The sequence below is a fragment of the Puntigrus tetrazona genome, chromosome 12, assembly GCF_018831695.1.
Source record: "Puntigrus tetrazona isolate hp1 chromosome 12, ASM1883169v1, whole genome shotgun sequence".
In the NCBI taxonomy this organism is placed as follows: Eukaryota; Metazoa; Chordata; class Actinopteri; order Cypriniformes; family Cyprinidae; genus Puntigrus; species Puntigrus tetrazona.
The window spans coordinates 10,839,744-10,865,339 of NC_056710.1; the positions used below are offsets into that span (position 1 = coordinate 10,839,744).

At 39.3% G+C, this 25,596-nt stretch overlaps 1 protein-coding gene across 23 annotated transcripts in view; it reads left to right on the plus strand.

The window, feature by feature from the left end:
• The window catches only part of nrxn1a (neurexin 1a), a 156,548-nt gene extending 131,846 nt beyond the window's left edge, over positions 1-24,702 (plus strand). For 16 of the 23 annotated variants that reach the window (XM_043253719.1, XM_043253713.1, XM_043253723.1 and 13 more), the window contains 5 exons: positions 795-966; positions 5,736-5,825; positions 7,095-7,411; positions 19,269-19,350; positions 22,960-24,702. In XM_043253719.1, the coding sequence (XP_043109654.1) occupies positions 795-966; positions 5,736-5,825; positions 7,095-7,411; positions 19,269-19,350; positions 22,960-23,261 (963 nt within the window). In that variant the 3' untranslated portion in view covers positions 23,262-24,702. The remainder of the gene's footprint in view (positions 1-794; positions 967-5,735; positions 5,826-7,094; positions 7,412-19,268; positions 19,351-22,959) is intronic. The other 7 variants (XM_043253730.1, XM_043253732.1, XM_043253733.1 and 4 more) reach the window with 3 other exon arrangements.
• The last annotated feature ends 894 nt before the right edge of the window (positions 24,703-25,596 follow it).

The following is a 25,596-nucleotide window of genomic DNA, read 5'->3' on the forward strand; positions in this document are numbered from 1 at the left end:
TATTTAATTGGTAAGTAATCATGTAATGAGCAGGATGGTGTACAGTCAACCGGTCATTAATCCAAAATAAACTACTTTAGGATGACCTCCGCTGTATGACGGTGTCCCGATCAACCTGCCAGGATTTATTTTGGCTTACTGTAAATTATCACTCACATATCACATTGTAAATGCAATGATACACACTGAACTGTAATATTTACCAAATGTCTGAATTAAAACCATACTATTCCCTCTATATACACAGACATGTCAAATATATCCCCACTAATTATTATCAAAAGAAAATTACAAAACTGCTAAAACAGAGAAAAATACTTGCCAGGTCCTTTATTACTATCCATTTCCTTCATGTAATAGGCTTGTTAAACTATAAATTATAGATATTTTTGTTATTAAATATGAATGCCGCCTTTCGCTGGCAAATTAAAGCGGTGGTAAATCTTTCTGATGCATTGTGCTGTCAGAAGAAATTGCGCACGGGCTGATAAACTATCACCTTGTTTGGTCCTCAATAAATTCGGGACATCTGTTATTCTGCCAGTTAAGATGGAGTATAGCTGCCTCTATGAGAGCCTTTATTAATAATCAAAAATTGTCTTCCGCAAGGTTGCTAAGACAGAGTGACGATCATTAAATGTGATGTTCATATTGCTCAAATAAGCCAACGCATATAACCTGAACGTTTTATGCTGGTGGAGTGAATCAGAATGTAATGAATCTATAATATAATCTTAAAGTCCCTCTTTCTTTCTTTCTTTCTTTCTTTTTTCTTTCTCTCTCTGTCTTTACAGGAAAGAGGCAATATCAAAGTGGTGTTCAATGTGGGCACCGATGACATAAACATTGAAGAAACCTCAAAGTTTGTAAATGATGGAAAGTACCACATAGTTCGCTTTACAAGAAGTGGTGGTAACGCCACCTTGCAGGTGGATGATCTGCCAGTCATTGAGCGCTATCCAACAGGTAAGAGCCCTCAGCCTTTATACGCATGTTCACACACACACACACACACACTCACACTCACACTCACACTCACACTCACATACAATCTCAGCCATGCAGCTATGCACAATGGGAACAATAAAAGGCTGGCAGAGCTCAGGAAAAAGAGTCTGAATCACAGGGTTAAGGACAAAATGCCTTTGTCTGTGATTGTGGTTTCTCACAGTTAAAAAAAGGTAACCCTGGTATCCTTTCCAAATGTCAGCAGAGATGATTGCTCTTGAGGCTTTAGAAGGCTGAAAATGTCAGAGCCAGGGTTATCAAATTCACCAGCCTCTCAGTCGCCTGAAAAGCCCTGACAAAAGCTTGACAAGAGATCAGAGATGAGAAATAATCCCATTGCTCTCGTTTGTCAATCATGATGAAAAGGAGGCGGCTGTATTAGTCTTTTAATTTGTATTTTACTTCAAGCTCTTCTTAAACCATCTCTTCCATTACAGAGATTATTTGCTCTCGATCTTCGCGAACGTCTTTCTTCTTGGGAGCAGACGTGATAGATTGTTGACGGTAAATGTTGAGCGTTCGACGACTGAAGTGGTAATGAAGCTCGGAAAATCTCATGCTTCCCATAAGTGCTACGTTGTCATCCGTTGCTCATCATTGCGTTCAATACGGCTTGTCATTAATTTCGAAATGTGTTGAGAAAATGCAAATGTATATTCGACTAGATTCAGCTGTAGATACACTGGTTGCATAGAATTGCATTTTGCATTATTTAATTTGGAGAAGAGTAAGAGTCTTAACAGGATTATCCAAATCCAAGAGTTGACATTTTTTATTTACAACAGCTTAGGCAAACTAGGACATACGCTGAAACAAAATATCATAGAAACAGACATAAGTTCTTGGAAACAGGACTATAAAGAATAGAGAGGGATAGAAATAGAAACAGGCAAGGAGAGAGAGGTACTGTTTTTCCTCGTCGAGACCCTCTCATTGTTTTAGTGTAAACAAACAACCCAAATACCAGCAGCGTCTTTCATTTGGAGTGGAAGACAATTGCTTGTTAAAATGGAGCCATTGTAATGTGCCATTTTCTCTCAGCTTCCTGTTTCCATTGTGTCTGTGGATTTAGTCAGCGTTGCGCTTGTGATTGCCTGAATACTAATGCATCTTATGTCCGTGGCAGAATGGAAGAAACTTTTCCACTGAAATGTTTAAAAAAAGAAAATTAGTCATGACCGCTTCATTTTAATCAGCGCTTGATTGACTCTGCTCTGCGTTAGACGAGATAATAAATGCATTGAATTTAAATTGACAACGAGGGAGAACAAAATGGGAAGCTTGTTTATCTTGAGCAATTAGTTCTGTAACTAGTATAGCTTTAGCATACAAAGAAAGCATGCCACTTTTCCTCCCATTCTTAACCTATGCTGTCATTCTTTCACCTAACCAATTGCATTGTAATGCAGTTGCAATGTAGTATTACATATAGCAATAAACAAAGAAATTGAATATTCAATGTGAAACACTTATTCAACTCTCTACTCATCAATTAATCTCCCTGAAGTCTTGTCTGTTTTTTAAATAAAAGATCACACTTTATATTAGGTGGCCTTAAATACTATGAACTTCCATCAAAAAGTACAATACGCTTATTGTATCATATTGTGTGAAACTGCTGCTATTGAGATGGAATACGGGGAAAGTTAGGGACAGGTTTGGTGGATAAAAGTGTAAGGGATGGGACAACAAATTGTAAATGTAACTGCAGAAATTAATTATAGATATGTGTAAAAAAAATTTAACATAAGTAAAAACATGTATGTATACAATAAATGTGGTGTATTAAATTATTAACTGAAATCTAAGTACAAAGTAGGCCACCTAATATAAAGTGAGACCAAACAAAAATGAAATCAAGTTAAAATAAAGCTTTAATCAAAATAGCACAGTGTTTTTTTATTTATGTATGTATTGTTATTTTAGTAGAACAGAGAGTGTTTTGTTCTGACACTGACTGGCTGGATGGGCTATACATATTAAGCAATATTTCACATGAAATTAATATTATGCCATCGAGCTTTTTCTGCTGCAGAACTCAAATTCTTTTTTTTTCATGAAGTTGGTTTGGTTTGGTTGGTAAATGATGACACAATATTCATTTTGAATAGGTGAATTATCCCTTTAATGTAGCAACGTTTCTTAGTGACTGTTAAGGAAAGGATTGAGAGTGAAACAAGTTGCTGATGGAAAGATTTTTAAAAGTTCTGACAGCTCAGGTAATCATAGATTTTTAAAAGCACTTTGATGAAAGGTGAGGAGCCGAAACCCCATACAGCATTTAAAATCACCTGACCATCTGTAGACATTTTCTATGGACACTTAAGTAGACTTTTTTCATAAAAAAAATGCAATGTTCCTGTAATGTTCTTGACAGAATTATCGCCACACAGCTACTGCTGGGCACAAAATGGCCACAGCATGAGGTTTGGACTGGCGGAGGGATAAATTGAGGTGTTGTTGCTGTCCTTGAAAATCATTGTGTATTGCCTAACATTACAAATGGATGCAGAACAAAAATGTTTTCTTTGATTATTTAGATGTCTTTATTGAAACAGGAATGTATCTAATATTTACAAAAGCGAGAGTGCTCAGACTGTTAGCATGCTAAGCCAACAACCCAGTCATTTTCACTTTACCGAGAGGCCCTCAGGCAACTGCCCCCTCATTTAAACAGAACATGACCACCGTGTGTGTGTGTGAGTGGGTGGGTGTGCGTGCGTGTGTGTTTATGTGCATTCAAGCAATCATGCGCACAACTTGCCCTTAGTCATCCGGTCCATCCCGCTTCAAGAGCTCCTATTGCTTTTTTTCCCCCTTCTTGTCTTGTTTCTTTTAAGCTATGATTTGAGACAAATTACTCCTTTCACTCTTGATTACTCTAGGTAAAGTGCACAAGTGGACATAAATCACATATAGACTCGACTGCACATGGTAGGAGGGAGAAAATGACGGAATTAAAGAAGGGGAAAAATACAAATGAATGAAACTAAAAGGACTGAGTTTCAAACTTCTTTCCGCTCTCACAGCAGAATATAGGCACTCTCAAACTCAAGTCCAGGCACTCCATCTGTCCTTACGTGCAGCCCTGCGGAAGCCTTATTTCCCCGTCCGTGGGTGTTCTTCTGCAATCACCTATCAAAAACAGTATTGTACTGTGTTTGAGAAGCAATTTAGTCATGTCATTTCAGCATCGTATACAGAATAAAGAGTTTTACCTCAAAAGTGCAGTCGACTAGAGCAGCCATACTCATGTGAGGTGGCATATGCTTAAATTTGGTGCTTTAAAGGATATAATTTGCAAAAATGTCTCACCTTTGTCATTTCAAATATTCCAGCTTCTGTGGAACACAAAGGAAAATAGTTTGAATAATGCCTTAGCCGCTATTTTCCACATATATGTAAAGATCTACCTCAGATAACCAAAAATGTTCCATATTCCCTTTCTTTACTTGGAAAAAAAAGCATCCGTTATATTTTTACCAAATCTTCCTTTTGTGTTCACAGAAAGAAAGTCATACGGTTGATGATAGAATTTTCAGTTCTGCCAGTATGTTTTTTCATATATGCTGTATGAAGGAAATGAGCACACATTAAAATGGAAATTTTCTTGTAATTTTCACTCTGAATTTCTTACGTCATAGCCTTCAGGCTGACTCTCTATACTCCTGTTACGTCTCGTTGAGGAAACATTTTCATGCATTCATATTTTAATCATGCTTTAATCGCATATAGAGAGAGCGAGACTCGTTTTTGATTGACAAATAACAAGTTAATGGCTCATAGAGTAAAAATTGTGAGGCGTAATTATACTCTTTGGAAATCTAGGCAAGTCAGGTTCGTGTTGAATTTTCCAGCAAAAGCAGGAGTGATAATTATGTGTGGGCCGTAATGGGAGTGAAGTAAATGTTTTCAAATAATCTCAATTCAATAGAGCTACCGTAGCTGGCTCAACCTGGACATGTTGCGTAAATACCTGCATTTAGGCACAGCTTCTGCTAGCCCACCGTAGGAAACAAGCCCCTTGTTTGCACACAGACATCTCTGAGGTCAAAGCTTTTGTCAGAGAAATTTCAAATTCACATGGGGAACATGAACATGAACTGATCTTACATGCATTACTGATGAACTGATAATCTTCCTGTTGCTTTAATCCTTTGAGTGTTTTTTCTGCTACTTTGATGTTTTTAAATGTATTGTGATCTGATAATGTGAGATTTATCATATCAAAAATGACTGAAAATACCTTAGATTAGATAGCAAATGTGAAGCTAAAATCAAATTGGTTGCAAAACGCTGGAATGTACTGTAATGTCAATATTTAGATTAAAATGAGCTAGTTTTCATGTATAACTAGATGAAAAATCTGCTAAAAAGATTTAAAAGATTACTATTTTGTAAATGTATTATGTAAAGGAGTGATATTGTGTATAAACGTGATTGAGTTTGGTTGATTTCTCTTAACACGAGAAGAGTAGGTGCATATTTAACATAGTGCTTCTATTAAAATAGGGTTAATTTGTTTGCTTAAATTTTAATTGAATGAAAAGCTTCATCATTCTTATGTATGCAACCTTGGTGTTCCAAATAAAAAAAATGAAAGAAAGAAAATAAGAGAAAAAAAAAAGAAGAAAAAAACCAGACAGTTAAGGCATATGTTTCACTGTAGGTTTTAATCTTTGACCTTTCAGATTTTTAACAATGAAATGTCTCTTTAAACTTTAAAGGCAACATTGATAACGAACGCCTGGCGATTGCTAGACAGCGAATCCCATATCGGCTTGGTCGAGTAGTTGACGAATGGCTACTCGACAAAGGTAAAAACACTGATTAAAACTTTAAATAAAAGATAATTTGATCATAAGCAAGTGATATTTTGCACAGCAAATAAACCATCTAAAACATAAATCCCCTGTATAACCAAGTTTAAAAATTAAACAAATGTAGTTTGTAATATATGCACTGTACAGTTCAATAATGTGTTGTTATACTGTACTTGTAAACCTGTCAGAGGTTAAAGGGACTGGTAATATACTGATAACTGAAGTTAGTTCAATCATTAACAAAATATGTTTACATCATTAAAATACCTATTTAAATAATGTTATTTTGCAGCTGTAATAATCTAAATGACTAATTAAAGTACATGTCCACAGTGGAAATTATTTGAATTCATAGTGATGTACACACACTATTTAATTTATATATGCATATCTTCTTGTCATGCTAAACATATTTCTTTTGGAAACTGCTAAAGTGCACAGTTAAAATCTCAAAGCAAATGTCTCTTAAATAGCTTCAATGATTATTGGCATCAGATATGAAGTCCCTTTAACAAGTTAAACACACAAGAAGGGAAAAGACTTGAATGCATGCTGCAATGTATGTAACAAATTGAATCGTTCAAAGTGATTTGTTTTCAAGTTTGCTTGTTTTCTTGCTTTCCCTTTTCAATGGAATTATAACCATGATGAATCATTTGTACTGTGTCATGTAGCTGTAAAGCCATTCTCACATAAACCTTATTTCAGTCTAATTAATTTTAATTGCCATTGCCCTTGCTGAAAGGCAATCTCAATCAAATTTACTAGACCTGTGCATACAGGCTTTGCAATTTGCAATAAACTGCTTTATTTACGGATTAACGGTAATTTGCTCACACGAAAAAAGGGGGAAATTTGTACTTTCTACAGATGAGGAATATTTTTTTCTCTCATCTTAGTATGTATTTGATTGTCCTTTTAGCAAAGTCCCATTGATTTTTTTGGGACCCAGCTTTCTCATCCCCTTCATTTATTTACTTTGTGCCAACAGCAGCCATTAAATTACAGTCGATAAATTACCAGTGTTGCTGTTAGCATTAGTGTAATTTATTGCTTCATGATCCCCAGGGAAAATAAGGTTACGGTTGTTGTGTGTTTTACCATCAGGACTTCCATCAGTTCTGTTTTCTCGTGTGTGCGTGTGTGTGTGTGTGTGTGTCTCTATGTTTGTTAGCGTGTGCATGTGTATGTGTGCGTCTCTATGGCGTGGGGGAGCGGGCCGTTGAACACTCTTGTATTTTCTGTAACGTTCTTCCCCGGCAGGTCGGCAGCTCACCATCTTCAACAGTCAGACCACCATAAAGATTGGAGGCTGGGAGAAGGGCAGTCGGCCCTTCCAGGGCCAGCTCTCAGGGCTTTACTACAATGGCCTAAAAGTCCTCAACATGGCCGCCGAGGGCGACCCCAACGTACGTGTGGAGGGTAGTGCCCGACTGGTGGGAGATATGCCCTCCTCTTCTATTACGCCCCAGTCCAGCGCCTCCGCCACAGGCAACCGCTCAGAAACGTCGCCATCCATCACCGACATCACCACTACGACCGCATCCAACCGCCAGGGCAAGCAGACGACAACTCCACAGGTCAGGGGCCGCTTTATTCCATTTCGCTATTCTGTGAAAGTCGATGCTGGAGTTCGGTGCATGTTTTTTTCTTCCTTGTCGGAATGAGCCGTGAATTGAAAAAACTCTAGGGTTTTGCCTTAATGAAAATCAGGGGATTTTACAGATGCACCGTTGTACCTTTTTGGTGGTTATTTTGGATTTATTGTGCAATTACGAAAATGTAGCATTAACGCTGTCATTATGAAAGCATACTGTTTCAGTTGACATGTTTCATTTATTCCACAAGCAAAAGTGTGCGATAAGTCTGCCCCCATGAGGCGTCCTGCTTCATTTTAAATAAAGCAGCTTTTATTAGGTTACTAGTATTATTATTAACATTAATATGTCTTGATCCCATGTGAGTGCACATGATATTATTATATATGTTTACATAAACTTTTTCCCAAAGTAACATTTGTTTGCTTATGTGTAAAACTTTTAATGAGATAAAAAATCGCTGAGCTCACCTTTAAAATGTGTTTTTGAAAAGTCAAAAAAATTCTCATACCATTAAGCAGGGTGTGCTAGTTGTGTAATTAATATGCTAGGTGTTGCATTTGGGTAGAGAAAAAACACTTTCAGATCACAGCGCTGTCAGATTTCTGAGCAAATTAATCTTGAGTTGACAAATTGGACTAAATGATTCATTCGAATAGGCCTGGCTTTGAATGATTTTGTCCAGTTACTATAAAAAGGTCATGAAGAGGTCACAAAAAGATTCGGAACCGATTGGTACATTTAGATTGCAGCAGACAGGCCGTGTTTTGTCTGGGTCAGTGTGTTGTGTTTTATCTCTTTGCTGTTACTGGCCGTCTACATCATTACTCTCAGAGTCGCTCTTTATTCCTCTCGCGTACACTCGCTCAGTTTTCTCTTTTACCATCCAAAACATTATAAGTGGTGTTTCAATAAGTGACCCAGACAGCAATGAGGCCGGTTTAGACTGAACTTTGTGCTCTCTCAAGCAAAAGAGGCCTCAAGACTAAGACCAGGGCACTTAAAGACAAGCCCGTGGCTGGATCGCACATTATCGAACCAGCAAAGGGTTTCGGCCCGGCACAATTCAATTGCTTTCAGACATAAAGTGATTGGCCCGTTTCTTTTGTGGATGTGCTGTGGCTCAGGATAAGAGAGAGAGTGCCGGGAGACTAGAGTCAGTCAATAAGTCTGTATGAACAGAGAGAACCCACAGGCAAATGGAACGGGGCCATAAAGGGTAGAAATCAGCGAGAAAGATGAGCGGCATGTAGGTGGACATGCTTTCTCCTTTACAACTCGCAGACTTTCTCTTGCTGGTCTTTCTCTCTCCGTGTCGAGCGAGAGGCATCATTCAGGGCCCTGACAGTGAGCTCTAATTATGGTGGCGCTGTAATTACATGTCAGAGCAGGAGGCTGAGCGGGGTGATTGACAGGCTTGCCAAGGCCAGTTCAGTCTCGTCTCCTCGTGCGTGACTTCACGCACTGTGATTTAGCCTCCACAACAATAAAACCGTAATTTGATATGGTTAAAACTGATTCTGGCACTGCATATTAAATTACCTCCCTGCTCAAGGGCACTCCAGGCACGTCGCGTGAAAGCGATAGTAGTACAATAACAGATATTTCGATCTATTAGCTCCCAGTCGTGATGTTGGCTTATCATGGCCTCGTGTGTGGATTGCATTACAAAATGGTGGGCTCGCCGCCCTCAGCACACCGTCGTTGATGGTAAATGTTGCCATGGAAATCTGAGACTCCTCTCTTCTCGGCACAGCGGTGTCTACACCACTCTCTAAGTTTGCGCCATCTGCGCTCCATTATCATCCATTACAATCTCTTTCTCTCTCTCAGCACAGCTGCGCTGTCCAAATCAACGGCTTCATTTTTTTAAGATGGATTTTTAATATCTAATTAATGATAAAAGCTGGATAGAGAGGGATACAAAATCAAAGAGGAGTTTGTGGTTCTTTGATTACAGGCCTTTGTGATGCCCATTAGACTGGAGCAGCCATTAGACCAGGAGAGCTCTCTGTAATAAGAGCTAATGGAACTTCTTGGGCTCTCCATCTTCCTAACACTTTTCCAGAGTGTCCGTCGAGGTCTTCCCCTTAGACATCCTCGAATTAGCCAAGATCTGGAAGAAGAAGGGCTGAAGGAATTTAAGTGGCGCTTGAAAGTATGAAAATTGCTGTGCATTATTCTAAGGAAGAGTGAGCTGCATAAATACCTAATTGTTCAATCTTTATCAAAGATTTGTTAATTGGAGGAAATGAAGGATTAACTGATTACAATTTGATTATATTGAATTATATGAGTCATTTAGATATAATGATGTTCACAATAAAGAAAAAATCTAGTTTAAAACACCTGTCAAGTTGTAAAAAGTACTTAATTTATGGAATTTTAAAGAAAATTAAATTTCATCACCTAATTGTTAAATATGTAATGTGGTATAAAAATTGCATTCAAATAACATGAATTAATAATTTAGATGTTTTATTTAAGATATTCAATAAATATAATTGTTTTTCGGGGGTCTGAGCTAAGCAAAAATATCAAAGCAAATTTTAATTTAAATAAAAAACATGCTCATCATAGAAGATGTGAATTTGAGTCATTTTCTATATTGCATTTTTAATATATTTCTGAAACTAAGAGAGCGTCACATCACTGACCCATATAATTAATGTTTGATTAGCAAGCTCTAGTAGAGAATCTTTAATATTCTTAATCTGATTTATTTCATAAAATTGCTCTGTTTTAAATTTAAAAATCCTAAAACTTTCAGTTTGTTTCCAGCATTAAAAAAGATTTTGATTCCCAGATTGTCATCGTGGCCTTTGAAGATAAAGGCACTGTAGATAATAGAGATGATTTTTTTATTGTACAAACACTTTACAAACGAATGGCTCAGAAGGAAATAGCATTTCATGCAGATCAATTGATTTGCTTGTAATACAGCATATTTGTGTGTAGTGTAAATGAGGTCTGTAGTCTTTGGAATCATTTTGCATACTTTGCATGACCGTTTTTTTTTTCACTTAATGGCTTCAGATCTGCTCTGTGAGCATACTTAATCTTAAAACGACGTGTGGAGCTTGGATTATCCTCAGATAAACTGGTTTTGCTATTGTCTGACAGTGGCTCAGCGCATATAAGCTTTTTAAAGTAACGTTAATGATCGAAAGCCAGTAAGAGGTGAAGCGTTGTGTTTTACTCATTTCTGTTCAAACAGCCGCCACAACAAACAAACAACTGAGGTCGTCTCAAAGGAGCCCAACATGCTTAGAAAAACACATGCATGCACCGTCTGCTTGTGACTGACAGATGAGATGTTTAATATTTCTATCAGAAGTTGATTTCCTTTGTGACTACCACCCGCACGACTGATGTTCAGAAGTGACAGCTTTTTTATTATCTTCTTTATCCTCTGTCCCACTCCTTCTCTCTGGTTTTTCTTCACTGAAGTATACTTTCTCTGCATTTTACCTGTTACGTCACCACATTTGTGGATATGCGGTTGGTTGTTCTGTCTTGTTTATGATGCTGTGGTTCTGACATCTGCGGCCGTGGTGTTTGGCTCGATGGAATTTGGCATGCCAGGAATCCGTGCGTTTGTTCTGATCTTGCTGCAGCGGGCCGCCAGGCTATGTGCTGGGCTTTAAATAATAAATTAGCATTTCCTGTGTGAGCTGTGCATGTCATTAAACACCCCAGGGTATCTTTTAGATCTAGAGATGGGCAGAGGGCAGTGAAGCGCCACTTCTCTGCCTAGAAAATGGCAGCGTGGGCGTATGCCACGTGAGAGTCATGCATTTATAGATGGCCTGTGTTGGCGCCGAGTGGATTCGATTCCATCAGATACGAAATAGGTCACAGTTTTTTTTTTCTCTTGGTGAAAAAATTCACTTTTACAATTACTGTAATGTGTTTACAGTGTGTGGTCCTGGTGTCATTACAAATCAGTTCTAACATAGTGGGAATATATATGGAAATTGCATGTGGAAACTGTTGAAAATTTTGTTTTGTTTTGCCATTGCGATTTGAAAATGATGCACTCAACTGCGTATGTGTGTGTCCGTGTAGTGTAGCTGATGTACGATTTATTATTTTCAAATGATAACCTATAAATTAGTGCTGTCAAGTGATTAATATAAAAATTCATATTCATTCAAAATAATGCATTCAAAATAAAAGTTTTTATTTACATTCTATATATATATATATATATATATATATATATATATGTGTGTGTGTGTGTGTGTGTGTGTGTGTGTGTGTGTGTGTGTGTACTGTGCATATTTATTATGATTTTGCTCATATACTTAATATATTTATAATGTAAATATTTTTAAAAAATATATTGTATATATGTGTATTTATATATATTATAATAAACATACACAGTACAATTAATCATTTTATGGTACTACATACATATATATTCATTAAAATGCAAATGTACAGCATCTCTGCAACTGCTATTTTTGAAAAGAAAATGAATTAAGTGATTACACAATTAGTCTAGTAACACGTTTTGGGCAAAGGGCTATATTCACGATGTTGCTTAATTTTATATTGAAAATCGAATGTATATTACCCAGTAGTTATCATAAATATCTTATTTTAAGTGGTTTACATTGACCTCAATTACTGTTGATGTGCATGTGTGTGTCCCAACTCCCAAAATACAACAGTCCAGCTTCACGTGTACTCTAATGAGGTACCCACTCATTTCATTGTGTTGCATCATGAGGCAGGACAATGTTCAGCACAGATAGATTTAAACTGGTCTAGATTCCTGTGCCGTTTTTCACACTTCTGTCCAATTAATGGATCCGGTGACTTGCCCTGCATGCACTGTTGTCCCAGTGCTCATTTACACTGACCGCTTAAATCAGTCAATCAATACGATTGTTTGAGCTGGCACAAAGCAAGTAATAAAATGGACTGCTGCTCAGCTACTTTTCATGGGTTTTTTTCCCCCTCCCTCTTTCTCTCTCTCTCTCTCTCTCTCTCTCTCTCTCTCTCTCTCTCTCTCCAGAGGTGATAAATATTGCAAACAGTTATTAATCAATGTGCTTTTAGGTAATGACGACCCTGTTAATTCACAAAAGGCTTGTTTAGTCTTCATGATGAAGCAGATATTTGTATTCCGACCTGTGATATCTGATGCGCACTGCCGTCAAGAACCTGGCTCGTTTTTTGTTCCTTTTTATGAATTGTCACATTCATAATGGATGATAGCGTTTGGTGCCCGTGCGCATATTCTGCCTACGCAAGGGACAAATCGAGTCCTGTGAGACTGACCAAGGTGCGAATAAAACATATCTGTCTTTATCTGTTCCACCCCTCCTTTCTCAGTAAGCGCGTACGTGCCTAAAAGACAAATTTGAATGCGAGTTAAACGAGCGTTCAAGCTGGTTAGTTTAGCTGGCGGAGGCATTTAGATAGAGCTGAATAACCCAAGGTCCCAGAGGATCAGGAGGGCCGGTGGAGATGAAAACATGGAGCCTTTGCCATCCGTTGTGTAATGTTCGCTTCTCGAATGTATTTTGAGAGTGTGCATGCGTGTTTGATGTTAGATTGTAGGTTGTGTCTCTGTGGAGTTTCAAGGCAGGGCAGAAGGTGTGCACCCCAACCCCCTCCTCCCCTCCTCTCCATATACACACATCCATCTCTTTAAAAAAAAAAAAACGCTATAATAAAATGTCTCCAACTGAGCAAACCCTTAGCAACCTCAAACAGCGCAGCGATGGCGATTGGCTCAGCCGAGTCAGGTGATCAGCTTGCAGCCATACCGTATTTTCACTCTCTCTCTCCCGCCTCTATCCGTGTGTATCTTTCTCGTTTTCTCTTCTCCCTCGCTTACACCTTCCCTCCCTCTCTCTCTCTCTCTCTCTCTCTTCTAGTCTGTAGAAGGCACTCATAGTCTCTCCTGATGCACAGACAATTTATCATCCCTATCTGCTTACCAAAGTAGGACTTCTTCAGTCTGACAGAGCGGACTTTATTTTACTGGTGTGGGGCTTTTTTATTGCTCTAGGAGCAGGGACGGGGAGATCAGAGAGGGGGAGAGGACAAACTCTCACCTAAACAGAAAGGCAAAGCTGTGTAGAGGAAGCAGACAGTGTAGCCAGGCTGCCATCATGGATGCGAGGTGGCATTGTTCCTCATCCCAGGTAGTCTCTCTTTCTCACGGTCCTTCTCCATCCAGCCATCATCGCATGCAGAGTCTTTGATGTTGTCATATCCATGCAGTGAAAGAGGCATGCACCATTTGTCTGCAGCGCTCTGCACGTAGAGCAAGCGTGAGAGAGAGAGAGAGAGAGAGAGAAAGAAAAAGAGAGAGAGAGAGCAATTGGGGCAGCAGGGAGAGAGTAAAGAGAAAAGAAAGAAAAGTTGCAGTGCTTTTGTGAGCGTGCATGAGGTCGGTGTCGTTAGCCGCCGATGTCCACATCTGTTGCAGCGAGTCACGGCATGCATGATTCTTCTCATCCTTAACGAGACGCTTCCTTCGGTCGTCTCCACCGCCCACTTACGCTGTCATTTGTGCCGTCCTTTTTTGATCTGCATCTCATTTTATTCTGCCCCTCATTAAAAGTGTGTGAAGATCGAGTGCTGTCCTCCAGTAAAGTTTAACTCTGTGTGCTGTGAACAAGTGTGTATTGTGTTGCGTGAAGTCTGCAGGTTGCCAGCTCTCTCTCTTTCTTTGTATAAAATCTAGAGCTTCAGTCTGTCCCAGTGTTCTGTCTGTGGGCAGCGTGTATGATCAGATTTATTTATGCCCACTTGGATGACCCCTGAGAGTTACTTGTAATGGCTACTTGTGACTCACATGTCTTCTCAGAGTGAGTCAAGAGTTGTTTGACTACTTTTGCGGTCAGTCTTGGTGCATTTGCTTTCTTAATATTTTATGTTTGCAGATAATATAGAAGACTTTAGTGGTATTTGACTTTAAAAATATCATTTGTACGATTTCAATTGCCATTTGCAGCCTATTTCATGTAAGTTTTCATATTTCTTAGTGAAAGAAAACAAGTGCAAAAAATAGGACTGAACTACATTTTATCCATCAGGGACTGACTGGACAACAAAAAATGAGCGTTACAAACCAAAATGGAAACCAGAATGAAAACAACTATTTGAGTAATGGTTAAAATTATGCAATAATGAATATTTATGAAGACAAAAACTCTAAAATTCACCAATGTATCACTCGCAATACAATCAGGAATGAAACATGAATTAACAGGGTTAATTCTGATTTTATGTTGCCTTCACTAAGAGAATATTAATGAGCTGTTAAAAATAACCAAGACATTGCAAAGCTTTTGAATGCGCTAAAATAATTTACCCAAATGAGCATGATTACTGATTTGATTTGTGAAGACACATGAAGCCATCTTAATTTACATCTATGAAAGGTCCAGATTCTCTTTTGCTCGTCTCAGTATGCCATTAAGAGATGAGAAACTGAGAGATTCAACCTGTGCGCTTATTATTTTAGTGCTTTTAAATCTTTCACAAGTTGAAAAACATGTACAGGATGTGAGTGAGCGCATATAGAGGTCCTGTGGGCCAGCTCTATATATTCCCATACATGCTAGCGTTACACAAGCAGGCGTATCGCCATTGTGTTTCCATTGCGATTTCTTTTTTCTTTTTTTTTCTTTTTGCAACTGTTCTTGTTAGAGAATACTGCAGTGCATCAGTGGCCATTTTTTATTCATTGTATGAGCTCTCTGTATTTTAAACACACAGCTCTCAGCGAACTGAGGCTGCATTTAGCACCAGGACCTCTCTATGAATATTCACACTTCATTAGCAGTGCTGCTAAGTTATCTGGCAGACTTTGATGTTCTTGCGCTTTCTCTCACTCTTTCGTTCTCGCACACTGGCTGGAGGAAAAGAATATGGAGGAAAAAGAAAAAGGAAGAACAGATAGCAAGAAATCAATGGTTTGCTTTGCAGGTCCCAGCTGAGCCACCGAGGAGATATGGTTTTTATTTCCTATCATTTTGAACAGGCTGAATCTTCATGTCACCATGGCAACAACAACAGACGGTGCACTGTTCTGAGATATTCGTATTCGTGGTGGAGTACTAGTATCTTCATGGCTGAAAGAGATAGAGATATGGAGAGATAGAGGTGAATTTGAGCGTCTGAGCCTGGCCATCTCAGGCCGCCTATAAAATTGATATTGTTTTTTGAGTGCAAATGATTACAGAACAAGTGCTTGAGAAATGCGATATATTTTAGAGGGAAATTGAGGGAACCGTTAGAGGGTTTTGAGGGTTAGTACTTACATACAGACTGCAAGATTAAGAACAAGAGCTGAATAGAAGGGTTACTGAGCAGCTGGCTGGAACTGCTAGACAATATATGATACACTCACCTAAGGTAATAACATAAAATCTACTTACGCAAGGTAAAACGGTTTAGGGTTGGAGGGGTCAGTGGTTTAGATGCAACCTATTACTGCTCCTGTCGTAACCAGGGCATGTATAGTCGGCTCAGTCAGGTCCTACTTTTAGTCTCTGTAGATAAGTCTGGCAGCTGTGAAGTAATTGGAATAAGCTGAATGGAGGTGGAGTTTGAAAAGTGTGTGTTTTGTGAGAGCGTGTGTGTGTGTCGAGGTAACTCCTTTCTCATTAGGGCACAGCTGGTTCCCCCTCTGCGTTCACAGGTGAACCGAGTGCCGTCTTCTCTCTCTCCCTCTGCTCTCCCGCCCATTTTGGCTCCGTGTCACATCCCTTATTGTGCCTGTTGGCAGTGCCGTAATTAAGAGCAAGCAAAGCAGAGAGTCTGATACTCTGCATGTGGTGTCTGTGTGTGCGAGTGTAAACGATGCTCTGATAGCACACTCGCTGTCTATATCATGCTAAACCGTAGTTATTCAGCAGGAGGAAAATGGACAGTCATAATGTAGGCCGCTTCTGTCCACTTCATCCGCCTCAGCACAGCTGTTGAGTGGGCAGTGGATGGAGGAGAACGTCGATCTCAGGCAGATGGATGCTGAAGGCTCGGTCTTAGTCATACGTGACTTTTCTGCAGAAAACAGCCTCACGCTCAAGTGCTTGTGTAACGCCACATCTGAGGACTTAGATTCAAGTTTTGACACTTTGCTGAGGGGCAGTGTTTCCAAAAAAGGAAAGAGAGTGAAAGAGAAGGATGGTTTCAGGCGCTCAGCTGTGTGAGAGGAATTCAAATACAGATCCTAACAAAGGTTTGGGTGGAGAATGTTCATGTAAAGTCGACAGTGACAATGGCATTTTAGCAGTTATTTAACAGCTTCCTGTCTGCTCTATGAAATCTCAGTTAATTTCTTTTGATCAATTTAGATAAATACATTAAAATGATTTTAATTGATTTGAATTCATATATACTAATATACCATTATTGCAACCAAAGTGTTAAGTTTGATAGATTAGAAACATTCCAATGCAAGAGCTCCAAATTCATTACATAAAAAAAGTATTTCAAATAGTCAAGGCATGTTTTCTGTTATGTCATGTCTTTTATTATATATTAAAAATTCCACTTGAGTATGACCTTGAACATTTTTGAATGAGGACAAAAATATGTGTTAGTTAGGAAACATAATTAGAATTTTATTTAATATTGATAATAGAATCATTAGACATACACTACTATGTCTGAGATCAGTAAGACTTTATTTACAGAAAGATGCACTAAATTAATCAAAAGTGAGAGTAAGACATTCGTAACTAAACATAAAAATGATCAAACTTTTTTTAAAGCAGCAGCTGTTTTCCACATTGAAAATAAAAATGTCACTTGAGCATATTAGTATGACATCTGAAGAATGGTGTGACACTGTAGACTAAAATAATGGCTACTGAAAATACCAGACAAATAAACTACATTTTAAAATGTTAAAATACAAAACAGTGTGGGTGAGCATATAAGGCATTACTTTCAAAAATATTTAGAAATCTTTCCAACCCCAGAACTTTGAATAGTAGTATATGTTGTGAAAATTCAATATTTGTTACTAAGCTCTACTTGCAACTTGAGATGGTTGTTCTAGCACAATGGTGATACCTCAAGGATGTTCACTTGTGTTTTCAGTTTCCTCCTGATATCTTTAACCGTTACTCAAGACCTTTATCTCACTCCTTCATCCCTGTTCTATAACTCCCTTTTTTCTCTCCGTGGTCATGTCAAAAAGAGAAACATCTGGTCTAAGTTGTCTCTCGCTGAAGCCTATGCATTATTAAGATTGTGTACCTTTCCCCCATCCGTTTTATATCAAAAGCATAACCACATTCCGGTTGACTGCTAATCTCAATGTCTATGATAGGTCTTTTATGCCTTTCGTTGTCAGCTCGCAGAACGAGAGATGGAGTGGTATGGATGACTTCACCCATCGGCCCGTGGCTCCCAGGACTTCAGTGTTTTTATTCTGTCTCTCTCGAGTCAGGCAGACACATGCCGCCGCCGGCCTTTAGCGAGGGCTCTGTTGTGCACTCCTGCTGCAACACATTACCTCCATGTCTCCCAGCCTTCCAGCAGCAGCAGCAGCAGCACACAGACCGGCACTGTAACGTCAGGGATCTAAATTATTCACCCGCACTGACCTACTTGCAGGGTGTTTGAGAGCTGGGAGTTGAACAGATATCGCTGCAAGGAAAATGGCAACCATGTGGTTATAGCAACCACTTTGAAACAAGCGTGCAGGGTGCCCTCCCACTCCCACTTTCCACTCCCTTTCTTCTCCGTCTCTTTCTCTTCCCGTGTTGTTTCGTGAGGTCCGCGTGGCTGTGATGATGGTGAAAGGTCTTGATTGGCGTGGGCATTGCCCCGCAGCCTGTGGGCAGACTGTGTGAGCTCAGAGAGACAAATCGATGTCTTTCCTCCCTGCGCGCACGCACTCACTCAGCCAGTCCTGCATTTCTATTGGGACAAACACACATGCATGTACACGTTTGGCCAGCTGGCAAATGTATACACACTCTGGCTAATTGCAGAGAGAGGGAGAGAGAGAGAGAGGTGTGAAGACTGGCACTAAATGGATGCCACCAAAGCGACGTCGTCAGATGGAATTTTCTGCCGTAGCACTGAGAGGAACGTCGAGCTCGCTGCCTTTTTGCATAGTTGATGGAGAATTCCTGCACGGAGAGACGTTCTGAGCTATTAAACCGCAGTTGGATAGCATCTTTGGAATTCAAAGCGTGAAATCTCAACATGGCTTTCTTTCCCTTCGGAACCATCACTGGAGCAGAGGCAAGATTTCCTTCAGTATGTGGTGTTGTGCGCGTCTCAGCGCCGTGTGTTGTCATTGATAGGGCTTGTCTTAAGATTTGCTTCCTATGGTTTTATTTCAGATTAAAAGGCACGTTTGATGAGATTGTTTTCCAGCGGGACGGAAGGATGTGAGGGGATTTGATGCTCCTCACACCACATGTTCCTGCGTGACTGTCTTTATAAAGCAACTGCTGGCTAAATTTTATTCGTCAAAGGATTTGTGAAATCTGTGTGTATGTGCGTGTATGTGTTTGTGCTGCTCTGATCGATTTTTACAACCACCTTGATGTGGAAGTCTCTCCAGACAGTACTATAAGACGATTTGGTGTGTTATAATCCACAGACATGGTTGTTTTTTGCGGAAATGTTGTGACCTTTGACTGTTAGGACACCTTTGATCACATCTGTGAGTCAAAGCTCAGAGGACCTGAGAGAGTGACAGTGGAAAGGACATTTCCTTTTTCGCTCCTCTCTCTCTCTTTCGCAGCGTGAGGCCTTAGATAACACAGCAGCCCTATAAAACTGTAATGATGCCACTAGGTGTTTTTGACTAACCCTTCATCTCTTCTCTGTCTCTCTGGTACAGGATGATCTTCTAGTAGCATCGGCAGAATGTCCCAGCGATGATGAGGACATTGACCCTTGCGATCCAAGTTCAGGTGGGTTAGGTTAGTCATCTTTCTTTTATATTATTACTGTCCACTTGTTCTTTTTCTCCAAAGTTGTTTGCCGTTTTTCCATCATTCTGTTTGAAACCACTCCATGAAAGATTATTTGACCACAGTACAAATTAAAAGAACACAAATCCATTTTCCGTGTAGCATGTGTTCACTATAATTTTTTAGGTTGAAACCATCCTTAGATTTGCCATTTTACCAAATGCACTTATAAAAATAGTGTTAAAATACCAAATGGGATCATTTCTCACAAATTCAGCCAAGCAGGTACATTGTACAGCAGAAAAATAAAAACAATCTAGAAATAATGTGCCCGCTGTGTCAAGCGCAACAAGATGCCAATGAGAAGTAATTTTTCTGAATGCGAAAATTCAACACAACAAAACTAATCATAACAACAAGGGCGAACTGAAGAGCGTAAAACCTAGAACACTTCTTGTATTTTCAGCACTTCCGTGAGGCGGCATCCATTTTGTGGCGTTCCTTGTTGATCTTGAGGGATTTGTCATATCCGATGTTTCTCAGCTTCCAAAAACAACCTCTCCTAGGCTCATCCATGTTTGATGTTTAATAATCCAACGCTACGGTGCAGAAATAGAAACCAAGCGACTGACAAAATATAGTGGCGTTCACCGCTTGTCGCAGCTAGTTCGAACCAGAGCTCAGATTAACTCCAAAGAGCTTTTATCGCTTTGTTGCCGGTTAGGACGCGCTGGTACCTGAGCTGCGCTGTTGCTTATGTGCTCATTTATCAAAGTATTCACAGTATGTGCTGAAATATATGTTTGTATAATTTGCCATTGCCTCTTTAAACAGACATTAATACCTCATTAAACCACATTAAATCCTTTACTCTGTTTATGTGCTGTAAATATAGTATTTTAATTTTCTTTTTGGCACAGAGGGAGCTCATTGCTTAGATGAGCTTTTAAATAGGTCATTATATTAAACAAACTTAAACTTGTGCCCGTCATCAAATTTCTTTGTGCTTCAATATAATTGCAGCTCACATTTCGTTTTTATGCAGAGTTACATATGCCAAAGTGTTCATCTTTGATTATTTTATCCAAAATTTCTATTTTAATTGTGTGCGGGTTAAAGAGATCTGGCGAATTTCGTTGGGGTATAAATTCAGAAAAGGCCAGCGAGCATGCTAGCGTTGCACATACTGCGTTTCCCATTTCTCCACGCAGCGGGTGCATCCTGGTTACTCAGTTGACTGCGCAAACCACTTTCGACATGAAAAATGAAGCACAAAGGTTAACCCAATCTGGATTCCTTCAGTTGGCTTAGTTGCAGACTCTAGTGGCCCATGCAGCAGTCATATTATACATAGGGCAATGAAAGCAAACGTGCTGACAAGTCATGCAACGATCTTGTTAATAAGCACAAAAAAAAGAAAGAAACATAAAATGTTGGCCAAAGCTCAGAAGGTCTCAGATAAATGATGTTACAGAGCCCCAAAGTGTCCTCCTTCCATGCAACATTTCTAAAAACAGATGTTTGAGCAGAGGTCGCCATCCATAATTCCCTGCTGTACTTTGTCATCATCTCATTTCCTGCACCTGCGGGTTGCGGTGGATCGGGCCTAAGCTGTAAACGGCTTTGTCACAGGTGTTGTTTTGTCGAGCGTTTGCGCTCAGCCTGCAGTCTCGCAGTTACTGTCCCCTCTCCAAGAGACATAAATCAGAAGAAACTATACCACACTATTCCACCCACCATGCTACTCTCTGCCAAGAATAAATAGCCAGGAAGCGAGGTTCACTCAATGGTCACAGCTCACGCAAAAATGTGCGACATATCCATTCTGATCGCTCTATCTGTGTCAGCCAGATGTGTTTTGTGACGGTTTGATAAGCAAAGTGTGTTAGCACAAGCTTACAATATAAGTTTGTCCGTTCAGCAGCAGTACATACTATACATATATTCCATAGCTGAGTGTCGTTTTTGTAGTTTATATCCTGTTTACTCAAGTGACTGTACTGTGCCGTGAAGCAGTTTCTCAGTGGGATATCTAATCTCGTCAGGAGAGAAATCAATTTGGCAAAGAAATATTGATTTTTGGGTTTCTTTCAAGTTTCTTCTCCTCTTAGTGTTTCTCTTCAGCTCAGAACTGAAAATAATAATTTCCCTGTTGTGAAAGAAGCTGCAATATTGACATTACAGTAATGAATACTTGTAAATTAACTTTCATAATCAATAAGAACAATTACTTAAATGGTTTAAGGTTTTTAAAAAAGGGATAATAAGCAGTCAGATGGTCATTATTGCAAATTAAGCCTTGACAAGGTGATGGATGACCCCAACGTGGAGTTAATTAAATGGCTTCTGACTAAATAAATACAGTAAAAACAGGGACATGAAATATTGATGTTTTCAAATGATAATTTTATTTCCATATTATATTAAAGCTAAGGAAATAAAAAAGCATCACAATTTAGAAACAAATGGCCTAACCAAAAAAAAAACACTATTACAAAATTATAATACTAATATCGCAATGTAATGAATAGGGCAGCATGATTCAACGAAATGAAATCACAATCGTGATTAGACTAAAGCTGTGATGGTCATGCACATCTTATCATTGAAGCACTGTTCTGCGATCAGTAATGCATCTCCATCTGAATGCTAGAGGATGCTCTCGCGCAGAAACTCCAAATACCGCCCGCAAAAGAAATCTAGGAAATCTCTATCATGGTAGCTGAATAAACAGAAGATTTAACTGCACAAGAATCCACATTATCTCACAGAAGAATTTATTTCAAACACTTGACTGATTTTGGAGTAAAAACATGTTATTAAATGTAGTATTTTCACTTGATTTCAGATGGAGCAGAATTTACAATACAGAGCCGTAGCTCACTAACAAGCTACGCAAACTGCTTTTATAAAAGTATAAACACAGTGAACTACAGCTCTGTGTAGTAAATGCTGCTCCATCGAAAAGCACATGATGGAGATTTACTGCTGATCACTTGCAGTCCTATAAGAAGCAGCAATTAATAATTGCTCATTGTGCAATCCAAATTGGCACATTTTGTAAGTTTCCCTAATCGACCTTAACTAAATCTACTCATCACCTTGATTGTAAAGAATCCAAGACCTGAAATGGATGTGTCAAAGAGAGTTGTCCAAAATGTTCACTGTTGTGCTGTTCCAGAACTAGTGTTTGGAACCAACGGGGGTCTCCAACCCTGGTCCTGAAGAGCTACCATTCTGCAGATTTCAGCTCCAACCCCAATCAAACACACCTGAACCTGAAATAATCAAGGTGTTCAGGGTTGCTTGATAATTACAAGAAGGTGAGTTGAAACAGTGTTAGAACTGAAGTCTGCGAGACCAAAGCTCCCAGGAGCAGGGTTGGAGAAATCTATTGTTGCACAGGAAGATAGAGTTATGTGGCGCAGTCGGTTCTGGATAATATTTAGTATTCCACGAATGATGAAGAATGGTGACTATTAGGAAATAGCTGAACACTGCCGAGTAACCAATCAAAATCAAGTGTTCTAGAGAGCTGTGTAATAATAGAGTTAAATTAGTATCTCTGTGGCTGTAATGAACGCTCTTTCTCTCTTTTCCCTTCCTATGCGTCTACAGCTAACCCTCCACCGCCCGAGGCCAAGGGTTACCCCAGCCCCGAGGTGATTCGGGAGTCCAGCAGCACCACAGGAATGGTCGTAGGCATCGTCGCGGCAGCCGCCCTCTGCATCCTAATCCTGCTCTACGCCATGTACAAATACCGAAATCGCGACGAGGGCTCGTACCACGTGGACGAGAGCCGTAACTACATTAGTAATTCCGCCACGCAGCCCAACGGAGCTGCCGTCAAAGAAAAGCCCATCGGCGTGCCCAAAAATAAAAAAGATAAAAAGAACAAGGACAAGGAATACTACGTCTGATCTCACAGACTTTCTCCCCCCCTTACAACCCACCCACAGATCCTGTGCTCCGAACTCACACGCAAAAAGGGGAGGGAGATCCACCTGTGTATAGTAATTGAGAAAAAAAATACATCGAAAAAGACTAAACTGTCTTAGTTTGACCTAAGACACAATATACTGTTACTAACAAGAAAACATACTTTATAACCAAGCACACCAGAACTTTACTAAGCTGAAAAGTGTGTACAAAACGACGTGTGCAAGAAGACTCCATGTAGTCACTACAGTTGTGGATCACTGAGAGACAAGGCCGCTGGTTAGAATTAAGTGTATTTCATATTATGTTGCCTGTATATGTGTTGCCGGAACATTTTCCCTCTAAAGCCAGACAAACCATCTGCAACAATCCAAACAGACATTCACCGATGGGGATGGACAGAAAAGGAACGAAGGACTTAAAATGAGATGCTACCTATGATTGTTAAATCAGCCAAAGTATTTGACTCCCTTTTCTGATGGCAGTATTGCGTGTTTGGATGAGAAAGGACCGCTCCTTGTGGGATCCGAACTGATTTCCATTCGGTGGACAGAACCCTTGGTGTCAAAGAGAATTGTGGAGGCCTTAAATATCAATCCAAGTGTAAAGGTTGATGGATTTTCTTCTGTTTGTATGTTTGTCAAAACGATGACAGATGACGACAAGGAATACCGGGGCCATTCGGGATAGATTGAGGAAAATCTCCATGCACGTAAAGTATCTTATTACATGTTTATATACGGTGCAAAGACTATCTGTGTGCTCTCTGGACTGTGGCTGAAGTGGTGTTTTATAGCCTGTTATATAGATGATGCCAACTACAGTATACCTGCTCTTCAAACCTTTTTTTTTTTTTTTTTTTTTTTTTTTTAGAAAAAACCAAGGTGAAAACAAATGAAAAACTTAAATGTTAATGTGTTGCTATAGCGATAGAACCGTTTCTGCCATTAGCTATACAGATTTTATTTTCCCTTTTTATGTGCATCTCCAACATCCGTTTTTTTGACATACTCCCCTCTTTTTTGTTTCATTTTTTTTGTTTAGATTTTTAGTTTTTTTTTGCTGTTGTGTCAACATTAAAAGACGAGTACGAGTATAGGTTTTGGAAAGCAAACAGACATGTGGAAAATAAGATTTTGGACTGTTTAAGCAATATCCTCTTGCTTGTCTTAGTGACCAAACAAATTATGCATGGTATTTAGGACTCCGAGTCTACCGAGAGATAATATCATAATCTCAAAAAGTAACAAATGAATTCAGCCCCCCAAAATGGAGTATTGGATAACAGCTAAAAAGCACAAAGATCGCGAAAAACAACCCTCCAAAAGTGTTTGCAAACATTCTCTCTGCTATCTTGTACTGTGTGGAATGTACAAGAGGTATAAAATATATGACATTCTGAATAAAATGTTGCTTTTTGTTTTTGTGTGTTTTTTATTTGTGTACAATTTTTCTATAATACCTTCTTTTGTTTTTATTGTGACAATTCTTTGATGACCTCAAAGTGAAGATTTATTATGAAAAAATAGTTTTGAAAAATCAAATGAATAAATAAAATATTAAGACCTATGAAAGCTTTTGTTCTTTGTTCTTTATCACATTAAAGGGCTTTAGAGAGTTGTGATGTTCAGTTTGTCTTTTCTTTTTGTTAAAAAAAGCCGTGTTATATTAACTCGAATGCACAAGAAAAAAACATTCTTTTTTAAAATCACTTATGCGTGACTTTAGAAATAGGACTTTTTCTCGGCGTCAGCTCTTTTTAGTTTCGCTTAGTACTTTGGTTCGCAATAATGACCTGTTAATAAACAAAAAACTGCTGCTTTATGGCTCTTGCAAAAAATGTTCGCAGGGAGCCCTACAGGCCAATCGTGCTGTGTGCAGATATTGAATGAAGCTATCGATCGGGCGTAACAAAGAAAACACACAGTTCTTTTCATTTTGTATTGAAGAACAAGATGTCATGATAAAAGCTCTGGCAGAGGTGGACAGTGCTGAGACACGGTCAGGGCGGCGGATGGTTCAGGATACCGCCTCTCTTTAATTTTCCGCACAGGAGGAGGCTACAGAACAGCTGGTGTGAAATAACTACCCCTACAGGGAGGCATGCGCTGTAATTTATGATTCATGAATTATTCACACCCGCCATAGACTTTTCATCAGACCTCATTTCAACACACTTTGCGGAGGGAGTGTGGGAGGGAGGGGCAGCTGGGCTGGAGGTTTGTCACGGCCGGCCTTGAGAAAACCTCGGTAATGGTTTTATTTAATTGTCATAATCAGAGTTCGGGGGAAAAAATAGGAACGTGGAAGTATATG